General features: G+C 42.1%; 1 protein-coding gene across 1 annotated transcript; it reads left to right on the top strand.

Annotated features, from left to right (window-relative positions):
* The first annotated feature begins 2,424 nt into the window (after positions 1-2,424).
* On the top strand, positions 2,425-14,870 carry LOC148026894 (BI1-like protein). The gene is made up of 4 exons (XM_087691419.1): positions 2,425-2,772; positions 13,936-14,049; positions 14,179-14,336; positions 14,418-14,870. The coding sequence occupies exons 1-4, from the start codon at positions 2,541-2,543 to the stop codon at positions 14,625-14,627; spliced, it is 714 nt and encodes a 237-aa protein (XP_087547545.1). The 5' UTR covers positions 2,425-2,540; the 3' UTR covers positions 14,628-14,870.
* The last annotated feature ends 813 nt before the right edge of the window (positions 14,871-15,683 follow it).

Genomic DNA, 15,683 nt, shown 5'->3' with positions numbered 1-15,683 from the left:
TTTGAGAGAGCTTCGGACAGTATTGTGGGAGGGTGCACCATCGGCAAGCAACTTACCTACCTTGCATGTGACTACAATGCAAGAGAGGCTAAAGCGTGCACAAAGGCTACAAAGCATGAGAGATAAGCAAAGAATGGATGCCATCGAATAAGGATCCTCATTTCAGTCCTACTTTACCGAAGTAGAAGCCAAGTAATCCTATATTGTAGCTACATGTTAGAGCATTTTGTAGCAGCTATAGGCCTCATTAAGTTGCCCATGTTGCCAGCTAACAATAGTAGTTGCAACAACCTTTTTTCTCAATGATGTAAAACCCGACAATTAATTCGTACTTAGATCAACTGCAACTTAACTTACACTTGAATTTTTATTTTCTTTCTCTATTGCCCACCTTAACCATTGTCTAGAACAATGCAAATATATTGAGAGAGAGAGAGAGAGAGAGAGAGAGAGAGAGAGAGAGAGAGAGAGAGAGAGAGAGAGAGAGAGAGAGAGAGAGCTCACCAATGGCCACAACATGTTGCTTGGCTGCAATCATGCTACTACCCTTCTCCAAGGTCCAAACTTCCTATCTTAATCATCATCTACAATGATGCAAAAGACATTTGCAGCATAATGCCACTTGAACAACCATAAATGAGAGTTACATAAGGTGAGAGAGAGAGAAAGCTCACCAATGGATACACGATGTTGCTTGGCTGCAATCATGCCAACACCTTGCTCTCGAGACCAAACTTTGTTCCAAGGGCCATATATTCTTACAAAGAAGAGGCTGCATGTGCAAGAGCTAGACATAAAATGTTTCATCTACTAACAAAGACCTAAAGATTGATTTCTTTACAAGCCGTAATCCAAGCAACAAAATAGAAGATTGGTCACTTTGTGAACAAAGCACATCATACATACACATTCAGGTGGAGGAGCCTTTCTGTAACGAAAAAATTACTAGTTTGCCACCATCGATTTGTTACCATTAGAAACTGTATTGCTTGCGAGTGCCACAAATATTTCCATCAAACTGCATGACATTTGCTAATTCAGTATGCAAACCCTACACCTGTAAAGTGCTTGGAAGAGAAAGTAGGTCTACAATCAGGTCTTCCTTCAGGTTTCTTCTTGCAAGCTTTACCCTTTGCTAGCAATTTGAGTTAGCTTGCTTGTGGCCACCCATGAGAGGGTGACTCTCTCATTGTTCCATCCTTCAACCTGCACAAGTGCATGCGCAGAAAACGATACAATCAAACCACCAATATTCCATAGTACACAAGATTGCCCTATAGGGATGAGCAAAATATATGGAGCTTGTAGTGTTCAAATACATGGATGAAGCTACAGAAGATAGGTCTCTGCAACAAAGACCCAATCAATTGATGACATTGATGACAACGAGGATAGGTCACCACCATGATGAGGTGTGCGAGTATGCACTTTCCTCTTCTTTGTCCATGCTTCTTTCCTTTCCTAGCATCTCCCCTATACCTACTCGTTGATACACAATCAACACGAAAAGCAAGTACTTCTGGTTTGCCAATTCGCCTTTGCAATACTGTTTCTGGTAAGGAAGTACCGTTGTTATAATGTTGCAATTATCAACAAATGCAATTCATTAAAGCTGGGCAGCACGAACTAGACTAGTGTAGCATGAAGTGAACTGAAAGAAGGAATAATTTGGTTGCTATAAAAGGTAGTTCCTCAATTTCTCTATGTATGCAGTAGCAAAACATTGGAGGCTTTCATTCTAGCAACGAATCAATTACTGACGGCACATGTTGGAGCCTGGCAACCATGGCAAAGTTGGAAGATGCTTAATTTCCCATGGCTTCACTTGCAAAACAGTGAAGGATGAGAAGCGAAAGGAAGGATTCATGATTAGTACAGAAATGGCAGTCGACCAAAGGGACATGTACATGCATGCCTACATGCAACTGATATGGCTTGTCACTATCAATATATTGGAGTGATAGTGCCACTTGGCAAGGCATTACCCTTCATAGAAAGCGGAGGAGCCATGCCCCAAAACTCCGGGCCTTTTTTTCCCATCTATTTTTGCTTTTTTTTTTGTAAATTTGGCTCTAATTGCCATGTTGCATCAAACTTTTTTGTGGGCCCCAAGGAAGGGTGGGCCTTAGTGGCCATGTGCTCAACCCGGTAGTTTTGACCCAAAAACTGGCAAAAATGGGTGGGGCGCAATAGATGTCACAAAATAGGCCCCTTTACCCTAATCGGTTAAAATGCAGAGCCAGCAGGTCAAGACTGTAGCATTGACCTTCAACATCTAATCTCCTCCTTCCCAAAGAAGGATCCTCCAAGGGTTGTGTAACGTATAGTTTCAGATAAAGTTTGTAATAAGTCACCGTGGGACCCCCGCCGCCCCAAAATTCGGATATGCCTTAAAAGACTTATTGGGATTGTTCCGACCTCGTATCCTCCTCTCTCTCTCTCTCTCTCTCTCAAGCTTGGTCTATTTCTCGTTCCGCCATCGCCTGGTCTCTTCTCCTCCCTCAATCTCGTTACACCGTGATCTTTTGCGAATTCTGGCCATGGCGCACAAGGATTACGACCTAGAGAGCGGCCCCGGCCTTTTTCCGGGCATCCCTGAGTTCGAGAATACCCTTCGATGGGCCTTCATCAGGAAGGTCTACAGCATTCTCTCCATGCAGATTGTCCTCACCGTCATTGTCTCTGCGATTGTCGTCTTCAACCACCCGGTTACTCTCTTCCTCAGTAGCAACCCTGGCGTCTTCCTCACCCTTGCGTTTCTTCCTCTTATCAGTAAGTCAGCGTCCAGCATTTCTTTAAAGATGGAAACTCCAAATTACAGTTATCTGTCTCCGTTCCTGTGCGTTATTTGCGTTTTTGCGTTTAAATATTCGTAATGAAGTCGGATGTCACACTTCAGACGGCGCATGCACACTCACATGCCCGTGCGGGCACAAATCAATTTGGCTCTCTTTCTTTGTGGCCTTGAGTTTAGATCTTCACGCAAAATTAAAAGCAATTTTAGGATCTGTTCTCTTCTTTGTTACTGCTGTTCCTTCCTCACAACATTTGGCTCTTTAAGGGTAAGAGACACATGTTCGGTGCCTAATGTCATGAGTCGATCATACGTTGCTTTTGTACCTTCCCCCAAAAAATACCAGACATCTTCAAAAGGAAGATAAATCTCTGGTAGAACAAAAACGGAACATATGAAACGACACATGGGAGAATGAATTTTGAGAAGAGAGAGGATGGGGATAGGGAGGTGAAGTGAGTGGGAGGTTGATTGAGGATAAGGCAGAGGGAAGAGCAGTAACAAATAAAGGAAAACCCTATGGAATATACGGGAGAAGAATGTTAGAGGGTCGGCACCTTTATGGATGGATAGCAGAGAGGCGGACAGCTCGGTTGATAGGCGGTCATGCAGCCCCAGGGCTGGCACAGTTGGACGGGCAGCAGCTGTGGGGAGCGGGAGAGAGGATGGGGATAGGGAGGTGAAGTGACTGGGAGGTTGAGTGAGGACAAGGGAGAGGGAAGAGCAGTAACAAATAAAGGAAAACCCTATGGAATATACGGGAGAAGAAGAGGATCAGCACCTTTATGGATGGATAGCAGAGAGGCGGACAGCTCGGTTGATAGGCGGTCATGCAGCCCCAGGGCTGGCACAGTTGGACGACGGCCAGCAGCCGTGGGAAGCGGGCAGATCAGATGGGCAGCCAGACCAGGAGGGCAGGTTAGGCACACCTTTCAGGCCGCAGATTGGCCATTTTCTGCAGGCTGACCTGGCTGTTGTCATTGCCTATGTATAGGCTGCAGCTATTGTGGTCATGTATATTTTGTTTGTGAGAGTGAGTGAGGTCTTCTGAGTGTGATACATCTGACGCTCACTCTTGTGCACACTCTCAACCATACTTTGCCTCAGATTTCAGATTTCAGTATTCACCTTCAATAGAGTTTCTTTAAATCAAGGGCAACTAAAAATAATAGAAGAAACTTTTCTTCTTTAGTTTAGGACATAATTCATGAGAAAGTTCTCTCTCCCTCTCTTTTCTGCATTTCAACTCTTCGTCTCAGCCCATACATCTGCTTCCACATCACTACACTCTGACATGGTATTGGAGCAGCAAAGGTTGACAGATCTCAAGAGGATTTTCAATGTGCCAAAGGAGCTGCCTTTTTAGAATAGCAAGAGGGCTGGGTGTCAGGCTATGACTGGAGCGGGCTGATGAGTGCATCATTGGAGGAAGGAGTGCTGTGTTTGCTGAGTGGAATGGTTGCTTGGACCTGTGTGGCATCAGCTGTGCATAAATGAATCAGTAGAAGTGTTGGTAAGGCTGTGTTCAGCTTTTGGAGCAAATTCTATCTTCATCACCTCCCATGTTTGCGATGAAGAAGAATTAGTGATCAAGTGGAGGAAGTCTTAGCCTGCATGTTTTTGGAGTTGGAGGGGGACTACCTGAGAAGTGCGACAAATTCAAGGTTGGAGAAGGATGCCTAGCAATTTGGACATGGATTTCTAGGCTGTGGTGGACTGAAAGGTCCTTTGTTCTATTTGCACTTCCCTAGGATCAAAAGCTAGATGGAGACAACTTCAACATTCAAAACTTGATCATGGAGGCCATTCTAGTTTGAAATGATCTTGTGGAGTTGGTGACCAATGTAGTGACTGGTGCATAGTGGAGATGCGATGTTCAATGATGGCAATTGTTGAGAGAGAGAGAGAGAGAGAGAGAGAGAGAGAGAGCAATAGAGAGTGAGAGTAAGAGAGTGCACAATGTGTGGGTACCAATGAGTTGTACCCCTTTTAGGTTTTTTTGTGATAGTTATATGTAAAGTATAAGTGCTAAGGGTGTGTTCATACCTGAGCATGAATAAAAGACACAGTGACCCTTTATTCCCAACAATCTCCCACCTAAAGGACACATGCCTTAAGGTTGAGAAAAGAATCAGTTAAGTCTAAGTATGTACAAAGCTGAAATACATATACTATCCAACTTTCATCATTTGTTGGCAATGAGAAAATTGCTCTACTGGAAGACCCTTTGTGAGAAGATTTGCAAGATTATCATTTGTATGTACCTTGACAAGCTCAATACTTTTGCTATCAAGTACATCCTTGATAAAGTGATACTTCACCTGTGTGTGCTTTGTCTTTGAACGGGATTCCATACTAGCATGTAAGCACTATGGTTATCGCAATGGAGGATAGGGATCTTGGTAATACCAAGTTCTTTCACCAGATGTGAAGCCATAAAGCCTCCTTGCATGCCTTAGTAGCAGCCACATACTTTGCCTCTGTAGTAGACAATGCAACACACTTTTGTAGCTTGGAGATCCAAGAAAGTGCTCCCCTTGTGAAGTGAATATATACCTTGAAGTTGACTTTTTGCAGTCAACACGATGAGTATAGTTTGCATCCGTAAAGCCAATGACAAATGCCTTCTACTTTTCAAAGTAGATACACAAATCCTTTGTACCCTTAAGATATCTTATGATACCTTTCATTGCTTTCCAATGCTTTCTACCAAGATGTGCCATGTATCTACTAACCACTCCCATTGCAAATGTTATGTAATGATGTGTCGCAACCATAGAATACATCAAGCTACCCACAGTTGAAGCATATGGAATCTTAGCCATTTTAGCTTTTTGATCATCGGATGCAGGGTTGTCCTTTGCACCGAGTTTCACATATGGAGGCAATGGTAGACCAATTGCTTTCCCCCCCTTCATATTGAAACGCTGCAAAATCTTGGATACATACTCTTGTTGTGACAAATAAAGAAGACCTTACGATTTGTCCTTGAGTATACGCATGTCAAGAATGTGATTTGCCTCACCAAGATCCTTCATGTGAAAACTGTTGTATAGGTTTTACTTCAATGTGTCTAATGCATGAACATCCCTACCACCAATGAGCATGTCATCCACATATAAAATTAGTATAATAACGCTGCCATGTGTTGCCTTCTTGGTATATAAGCAGTGATCCACTTGACTTCTTTTAAATCTTTGAGATTGCATGAATGTATTTAACTTATGATACCATTCATACGGTGCCTGTTTCAGCCCATACAAGCTTTTGTTGAGTTTGTCAAAAACATGGATCTAGAGCATAGGAGGATCTATGGAGGATGGAAGATGAATACACAACTCATGATGACATAGATATAGATAGACTAACTGTTACACAAGTGAATTAGGTTCCAAGATGGAAGCTTGGACTCATAAACACATTCTTGTGTAAGATGGACAATCAAACTAATAGTACCATTACTTGAAATGAGTGTCAATAAGTACATGCCGCAAGCACATTTTTCATCATAAAGGACCATAGTGAATAGTTGTTGTTATCCAGTCTATCCTCTTTCAAAACATAATGTGAAGACATCATTTTGTCCATGGCCTCCCATGATAAATGTCACTTAATCAAATGCAAAAGGAGCAATTACAAAAGTTGGCTTACTTGTAAATCTTCAAATTCCCAGAAATTATAGCAAATGCCAAGCTGCAATCGACCAAATTTAGTCAAAAGGACCACCAAATTGTGCCACACGCAATCAATAGTGCCTCAATGTGCTGAAATTTTTCAGATTTCAGCAAACAACATGCTGTCCAAGGCAATAAGAGTGCTCAGCAGCTCTAAAAACACAAAAGCCCCAAAATTTGATTGTCCAAGGTGCGTAGGTTTAGTCAATTTCAGACTAAAAACACATTATATGTGCCTGTCTGCCAAAAATACAAAGTTCCAAATTTTCTTACCCAAATATCTGCAAATTTCTTCAATTCCTGCATTGAAGCACTTGCTGAAGCAAAAATTGACCTGTTCTTGCAAAAGCCCTTTGCTTTGGCTCTGAAGTTCTAATTAAAATAATAAAAATATACATGTAGCAGCTGCGCAAATCTGAAAATATACTGATGTGCCAACTCGAGAGCAAGCAGAAGCAGTTCTGAGCTGCGTGGCTGCTGATCTGGCAAGCTGGAATAGATCTAGAGCAGTTCTAGACTGCGCAAGTGCTGATGTGGCAGTTCTGGACTGCTTTTGCAAAATTAGGCTTTTGTGGACTGCACCTATAAAATTAGGGCTTTTTGGACCGAGTCTGTGAAATTAGGGTTTTCTGGATTGCACTTGTGAAATTAGGGTTTTTTGGACTGCACCTGTACAATAAGGATTTTTTGGACTGCGCTTGTACAATTAGGGTTTTTTGATTGTTCTGAACAGTTACGACAGAGGTTGAGTAGAGTAGAGAAGGCGTGTCAAAAACACAAGTTGCCATAGGTAGGAGCAGCACGTGGGCCGAGCTGAGAGTGAAGAGAGTAGAGAGATAGCTGGCTGAACAACTTTGATACCAAATGTAAGATCAAAGTACAGCAATGGAGCAGAAAAAAGTGAACACGATTGATAGAGAGAGGGAGTGATCACAACACGATTGTTTGCGTGATGAAATGTGAAGTGCAAAGTACAAAGTATAACCCTTAGATTTTAGGGTTGTGAAAGTGACGTAAAGTGCATTCAACACAGATGTGTGTATTGTGTAGTAAGTGACCAAAATGTTGTTAGAAGCGGTGACGCGATGGAAGCATAGACAAGTGTTGAAATAAACTGCTGAACACAAGACAAAAGAGAAAGGAAACAAAAAAACAAAAGGTTAGAAGCGGTGACGCGATGGAAGCATAGACAAGTGTTGAAATAAACTGCTGAACACAAGACAAAAGAGAAAGGAAACAAAAAAACAAAAGAACAAAAAAACATTGCAAAGGAAGAGAACTTAAAGATGTACTCGGGAAATGGAATCCATATACCAAACACAAGAATGATGTGTATAACAGTGAGTTAGTGGTTGCATGGGCACTGGCACTGTCTCCTCTCTTCAACAGGAAGACCACTTGAAGAATGATGATGGTTGAATGAGAGGAGGGGGAGCCACTGAATAAATAGGCCCAAAATATGCCAAATATGACAGCTGATCAGCTAGCAATAAATGCCTAAATAATCCTAAAATGATGACTATAAAATGTCTAAATTACCCAATAATATCAAGGATAGCTCAGACTCACACATGAGCTGACTAGACTATTGACACCCTCTCTCAGATCATGGGTGATTTGATACAATACAATGATACATGGATAATCATATACAACCACTAGAGTAGAATTATGGATACCAAAGTAGTGGGTGCCTTAGAGAGGATTTGAGGTCAATGTCTATAAAATGCCTAAATTACCCAGTAATATCAAGCATAGCTCAAACTCACATGAGTTGACTAGACTGCTAACTCCCTCTCTCAGATCATGGGTGATTTGATACAATACAATGATACATGGATAATCATATACAACCACTAGAGTAGAATTATGGATATCGAAGTAGTGGGTGATCAAGTTGCCACCAAGGTGCCTCGGAGAGGACTTGAGGTCAATGTCGATTGTACCAGCCCCTGAAAATAGAGAAGAGTCATAATAGATCTTAGTGTTTGTCAATAATGTCTCACAGTAGCAGACAAGACTATCCTATTAAAAATGCCTTTAAACATATGTGACCATGGATTCTCCGCCTTTGACCAAGACCACCAAAGTGTCCTCTTATGTGGGCTTAATACTTAAGAGCCAATCCCACTCTTTGTCAAAGAAAACAACTCATCATAAACTTGGATGTTAGTCCTAGCTCCAAGATTTGAACTTGCCAGACTTTGATTGGTGCATCAGGAACGTCCCTCTCTAGAACCTGTGCACCTATATACCTGTATAGATGAGGCTTGGCTGCCCCATCTCAGCACCCTCTCACACTCCCTCTGGGGCACCGGAGAGTTGTGAGGGATGACTGCATCACTTGGACTAGAAAGCAGCTAAGGAAGGGGCAATCAAGCCCTTCTCGCGATTTGAAGAAGTGGATTCCTTTTGCGCCGCGGACTTCTCCTTGGCCAGAGGATTCGATTCAGAGTTTGAGAAAAAGGATGATACGTCGGAGGAGTCCGCATCCCGCTTCTTCTTTTGTGAGGCTACTAACTCCTTGCAGTCCTTCTGCAAGTGACCCTTTTTACCATAGTGATAACACTGGGCCTTCGATTTCTTCTTCCTATCACCTCTCTGTGAAGCTGTAAAGGCCTCACTGGAACCGCCATAATGAGATGAGAGTCTCCCCTGTAAATGCAAAGATGTCTCATGCTCAAGTAGCATTGAGAACATATATGTAAAGCTCACTGGTGTAGAGGATGTTTGTGCCCTCAAAGCATTCGCCACTCCATCAAACTCCGGAGGGAGCTTGTAGAGTACCGTGTCCACTAGATGTGCCTTTGGAAGGGTAGATTGCATGTGTCGAAGCTGGTTGTGTACTTGTGTAACACGGAGCAAAAATGATTGAATGGTATCTTTGGACTCAAACTTCATTTGCTAAAGCTGTCCATAAAGGGTCACATCATGCATAGGGAAAGGTGCCTCGTATAACATCCAAAGCTTTGACCATATATCTGGTGATGTCTGATAGGAGGTAACTGCTGGTAGAACTTCCTTAGAAATACATTGAAGCAAGGCAGAATATGCTCGGGTATCGTTTGAATCCCATGTAAGCATAGCTTTCTCATGGTTGACCTTATCAAAATCTTCGGGAGGAAAAAAAGGACGTTGAGGCCAAGGAATAGCTCCACATATAATGTACCAAAGCAACTTTTGCACAAACTAAGCTTTCATCATAGTACTCCATGTAAGATAGTCAGGTCGATGCAACTTATAATCGGTAGAAGTGTAGGGAGGAGCCATCTGGAGAGGAGAAGAAGAGAAGATAGAGGATAGAGGGTATTCGGAGAGGGAATACAGCCAAACAAATAGCAAAGACTTCACAAAATCAGAGTTCACATGCAATGTAACAAAAAATCTGATAAAAAATGAAGGCCAACTGTTGCAAAATGATGAAAAACCAATCGAAAACAGCAAAAACGGCCTTTACAAGCAATTTCCCAGCCACGGTTAGGGGTTGAAAACCAAAAACGTAGGCTGGTGGAGCATTGAATGCAGCAAATTAACAATTGCAGGTTGAAATCCAGGCGTAGGTTGAAAATGCAGGTTGCTAGTCTAAAAAACGCAGGCCTGATTGATTAGCAAGGGGAAGAAAAACTTGTAATCAGTAGGAAAATCACAGCAGGAACCGAGATCCTACGGAAACAAAAGAACAAAATAACATTGCAAAGGAAGAGAACTCAGAGATGTGCTCGGGAAATGGAATCCATATACCAAACACAAGAATGATGCGTACAACAGTGAGTCATTGGTTGCATGGGCATCGGCAGTGACACCTCTCTCCAACGGGAAGGCCACTTGAAGAATGATGATGATTGAATGAGAGGGGGAGCCACTGAATAAATAGGCCCAAAATATGCCAAATATGGCAGCTGGTCGGCCAGCAATAAATGCCTAAATAATCACTAAAATGACGACTATAAATGCCTAGATTAAGTAGTAATATCAAGCATAGCCCAGACTCACACGTGAGCTGATTAGATTGCTAACAAATGTGTAACATAAACTCACAAATGAAAATAAAAGTGTCTTTGGGAAAAAACCTCTCTTATGGAGAGTAAAAAGTGTCCCAGTGTCCTACGTGCGGATCATTGACACTCCTGTGCGAGCGTAAACGTGAGGGAAACCCAACATCTATTTAGCATGCAATCAGGTGCCTCGGCCCACCTACTTGAGAGAATCATTGTATCCTGACAATGAAACCGTGAAGCTTGACTTTCTTCTTGGATAGGGTGGTAGATTACCCAATTAACCAGCAATTACAAGCAATAAATTCACAAAAAATTGCATTAAACACTTTACTAGTGAATAGTAGCCATGTGACACTTGATTGGCCCCAAAACTAGCGCCCCTTACAATATTTCTTTAAGTTTTCCACAAATCTTTTAGTACAATTGAGGATTGACTCCAGTCTTCAAGAACTATCAGGCCTTGCCTTGGATTCAAAAGATACACTCGAATCTCCACTTCCTCTATTGATTGAGCCAATCTATCGACAAATTTTGGAACTTTGGGTTGTCACAAATGACATGCAGCACTAATCCCCAAATTGTCCCTCGATTTCAAGCACATGTTGGGTCTTCTCCACTCGCATGTGGGTAATGTAGAGAGTAATCTTCTTCAGATTTGCTGTTCTCTCTCTAACTTGCAGCAAATCCTCTATTACAAGGCTGAGATTCAATTGCATGCTTCTTGAGGCAGTTGAGAAACCCAACAATTTCACTATTGTATAGCTGAATTTGTTGGATCCAGCATGCATGTGTGTGTGTACACACAAATGGATGTAATGAAATATTCGAGCACAGAAGATAAACACAAGTTTATGACAAAACACAAAGTGATAATAGAACTCAGAGGTGAAGAGTAGCTCAGAGATAATGAAGAATGAATGAATAAATGCTGAATGCTGTAAACACACTATGCAAGAGTGAATACGAAACCTCAAGCTCTCGTGTCTCAGAAAGGACCGGGGTAGAGATGAATTGGAGTGTACGTCGTACTCTGAATGGATCCTGAAATGCAGCAAGTAGTTTGTGAAATAAAATTGGCAGCTGCAAATGCAGATGTGGAAGTCTGGATTAGACTGAAAGTATCCGCCAAGAGAGGGGTGTAGATAGCAGTGGAGCCATCAATCTGCAAAACAAGGATCTACTGAGTGGAAGGGCAGCCTTCTATTTATAGATGTGGATCCTCCCAAAGTTTGAGTATTGGGTTATGGGGCATAGAAACTTTGGTAATTTGAGTTTTGGGGCTGTTTTAAAGAGCTAATTTAGATTTTCAGTTTGTAATGCACTGTTTTAGCAATAAGAGAGATTTGTTGGAGATGAGAGAGAAAAAATCTGTCCAAATCAGAGTTGCAAGTGTGGCACAGCATTTAATGCAGTCACCTGCCCCAAAGAACCCCAAAATCAGTTGCGTGGATGTTATCGCATACTGTGGGAGGTCACTAGAATATTGTCACTTGCTCTAGATTCTCTCTCTTCAGCTGCTAGAGACCCTAAACCAGCAGTTGCCTGCATACACAGCTCTCTCTCAATTTCCACCAGCCCAAGTTGACTCCCCACAGGCTGCCCTAGCCTTCCATGGCATCTTGTGTGCCAAGTGACAGATCTGAGCCTCTAGAAATGGATTTCCAACAATAATTAATTATGGAAAACAAGAAATGGCCTTCCCATAAATTGCCCATTGACCATCCATGATTTAAATGCTAAGCTCTATGTATTTGAAAGTGTTTAAACCCTAAGGTGCCTCTAGTGCATTTGCACTAAGTCATTTCACGACCACTATGAGGAGAGAAAATGCTGACATGTGTTTCATGCTGTTGGTTGGTGCTGGGTGTCGTGATGATGAGGAGAGAGAAAGGGGGAGAATGTGTTGTGGTGGTGAGGGGAGAGGTGGCTGGATGGCTGATGCATTGTGGCTGCAGTGGTTGAAGCAACAGGTGCTCCTGGCATTGCTATAGCTCATGTGTGTTGGCGACAGCTGGTGTACAGCGGTGGCTATTGGTGGTGTGGAACGAGGTGGCTGGATGGGTCAGGCATTGATCATGGTGCCTCGCGCAGCATTGATGGCTGGCAGTCTGCCTGTCAACGAGTCAAACAAGGATTTTTAATTTCCACAAATTTTAATTGCTAGAAATTCAGTTTAGAGGCTTGAATCTTGCATTGGAAAGGCTGCCACATTAGGAGAGGATACTTGCCATGCAAGCCTGTCTGGGTAGTTTGGGGGACTGGCTGAGGCTGAGAAAGGGCTATTCTGCTGTAGGTGGTTGCTGCCAGGGGAGATCCCAGCCATCAGAGAGCTGTTTTGCAGCGAGCGACAACCCCATGACGTTACGAAGCTGAAGGCAACAGCTGCTCCAGTGCCCAGTACAGCAGGTGACAGCATCTGGAGTGCTCACACAGCAGGCGACATCGGATTTGTGGCCCCAGATTGCAGGCGATAGCAGTTTGGGGTATTTTCCAGCCTCTGGCTGACAAATCTCTCTCCTTAGGACATCTTCTCTCTCCTCTGTCAAGTTCTCAGCTCTTAGCAGAATTGAAGAGGACAGCATTGAATTAGCTGTCATAAACCCTAATTCTGATAATGGCCTTTAGAAGAGGAAAATTATTAGCAAAATTCTAGGGTTGCTACATCAGGAAATCTTTTGTTACTTGCTCCATCTTAGTGGTGCTTGTGTCTTAGCTTCCATTTCAGATCTTCAATGCTGAAATAGAGCACTTATGCCCTTTTTCAAATTTTGCCACATATTGCTTTAATGTGATTGTGCTCTCACATGGTGTTGTGTGCATATCCATGTGGTTGGAATGTGTTGTAGGTCTGCCATGTATCACTTGCAAAAAGTCCAGACCTTTTGGTATTAGGCAATCCAAATTAAATATCTGTGGCTGTTGTTGGCTTTACACATAATTTTGCTTTTGTCTACTGCTCACAAAAGGGTTTATGCTGAATATCTGCAGCTTGCTTTGGGTTAAGCATACTGGTCTTTGTATTTTCCGTAAACTTTGTTCATATCTAGGACTGTAGTTTTACAGAACTGCTCAGAATCCCTAGGTAGCGACATGCAACCTATGGGTCTTCGCGGGAGGCTTACTTTTCCAGTTCTTTTGAGCTGTCAAATCACCTTTCCACAACTGGGGATGATTATCAAACTTGAGGGTATTCTCACCAAGCAAATGCCTTCTCGAGTTCCTTTAGATATTTTAAGTCACTAGTACTGGTGGGGAATGCGATCAGTTCTAAAGTGATAAAACCTAGAGACAGTAATTGGCATGTTTTGTGCTAAGTGTGGTTGAAATGTGCACGTGCTCCTTGAAGCTGTCAGTACAAAAGCTGATGTAGATTTTTGTGCTATTAGAATGGCATATTTGTTTCTTAATCCTTTTGTCTTGATTTCTGGTACTCTACTAACAGTTTAAACATTTGGTCTCTTAAATGCAGTACTTTGTCCATTGTACATGTATCATCAGAAACACCCACTCAACCTTGTGCTGCTTGGCCTCTTCACAGTCACCATGAGTCTGACAATTGGCATAGTTTGTGCTTATACAGAAGGTAAGAACGCTATTATAGAGCTCCCATACAGTAGAGAACATACTTATCTGTTCTGTGGCAATTAGCTACATCTTAATATTGCAGATTTGAGGATCAGGCTGTACATGAGTGAGTTGGTATTTTTTTCAGGAAGAATTGTATTGGAGGCACTAATATTGACAGCAGCTGTTGTGCTTTCTCTTACTGCCTACACATTTTGGGCAGCAAAGAAAGGTTATGACTTTAGTTTCCTAGGTCCCATGCTTTTTGCAGGCCTCATGGTTCTCTTACTTTTCGGACTCATCCAGGTAACTTTTTTTACTGTTTTGTGTGTTTGATGTGTGACACACCTATGACTTAGGATTCAGCTGACACTTGTTGTTTTTCAGGCTTTCTTTCCACTAGGACGGCTTTCCCTGACCATATATGGGGCCCTTGCAGCCATCATATTTAGTGCTTATATAATCTATGACACAGACAATTTGATCAAAAACTATACCTACGATCAGTATATTTTGGCCTCAGTCGCTCTCTACTTGGACATCCTGAATCTATTTTTGGCCTTATTAGATCTTTTAAAGGGCATTGAAGGCCGATGAGTAAAAGCAGCTGTGTAGCTACACTGGATGCAACATCGTACTAAGCTAAATGAATGGCCCTTCCCCAAAATGTGTGCAAAATGATACTTCAGTATCAGGTCATTCAGGCTTCCACAGATCAACTGTGTCAAAATTCCTTAAATACCACAAAGTCCTACTATATCTGTACATTCAGTTTCCTGTAAATTTGCAACTCAAAGAACGTGTATTATGATTTTAAAAAATACATTGCAATGTTACTTAGCTCTGGTTTCCAAAATCAAGACTCGAAAGGGCAATTGGTTTTGCAGTAGAATTATAGAGCTAAACTCTTTGGGCTGCAAGGAGAATGATAAACATGTGACATTACAGGAAAACATACGGGTTTTGAACATTTTAGTGTCAATCCGGGGTTTTTTGTGATTCAAATGTCTTATAATTTGAATGGGACTATTTGATGAAGCCATTTCATGTCCTTGATGTGAATATATAGGAGGGTCATTTGAGAGGCTAACAAAATCTTTAGGTTATCTGAGGTCAGTTATGGGAAGCTTTTGTTTGTTCTTTGCAAGTGATGGTCAAAAAATTATATCCCCTTAACCATTTGCATGAAAACAGCTGGCTTTGTGCTTTTTTAGTAAATAGGTATTTGCTCTCCAACTTGAAAATGATATTGGTTATAGCATAGAGACAGTATCTCAATTGAGATATGCTGTCAGATGCTCAGACAAATGACGCTTTGGGTTACTCTGTCCTGCATGCATTCCCAATCAGAGATGGCACAAATGATGCCTGCATGCCCAATCAGAGACGGGGCCATATGCAAGTAAGCACCTCCCCTGCTACAGAACTTGGGCTAGCAGGATTTTTCCAGTCGTCAAGGTTTAAAGGTCTTGAAAGCTGTATATGCAGGGTATGGATGTTGAGTTTTCTGCTGTCGTCAACCATCATCAAGCTGACATGCAATGAATTGATGATACACCGAGGAATGATATCGAGGTAATCAAAATTAAACAAGGCTTCGTTATTGGGTGAGCATTTACAGCCTTCTCACAGAGGCTCAAACAGAAATGCACA

The sequence above is a fragment of the Lygodium microphyllum genome, chromosome 13 (assembly GCF_053477565.2).
Source record: "Lygodium microphyllum isolate KBCC chromosome 13, Lygodium_microphyllum_v1.1.10, whole genome shotgun sequence".
Lineage (NCBI taxonomy): Eukaryota > Viridiplantae > Streptophyta > Polypodiopsida > Schizaeales > Lygodiaceae > Lygodium > Lygodium microphyllum.
This window is presented reverse-complemented; position numbering and strand designations above follow the sequence as displayed.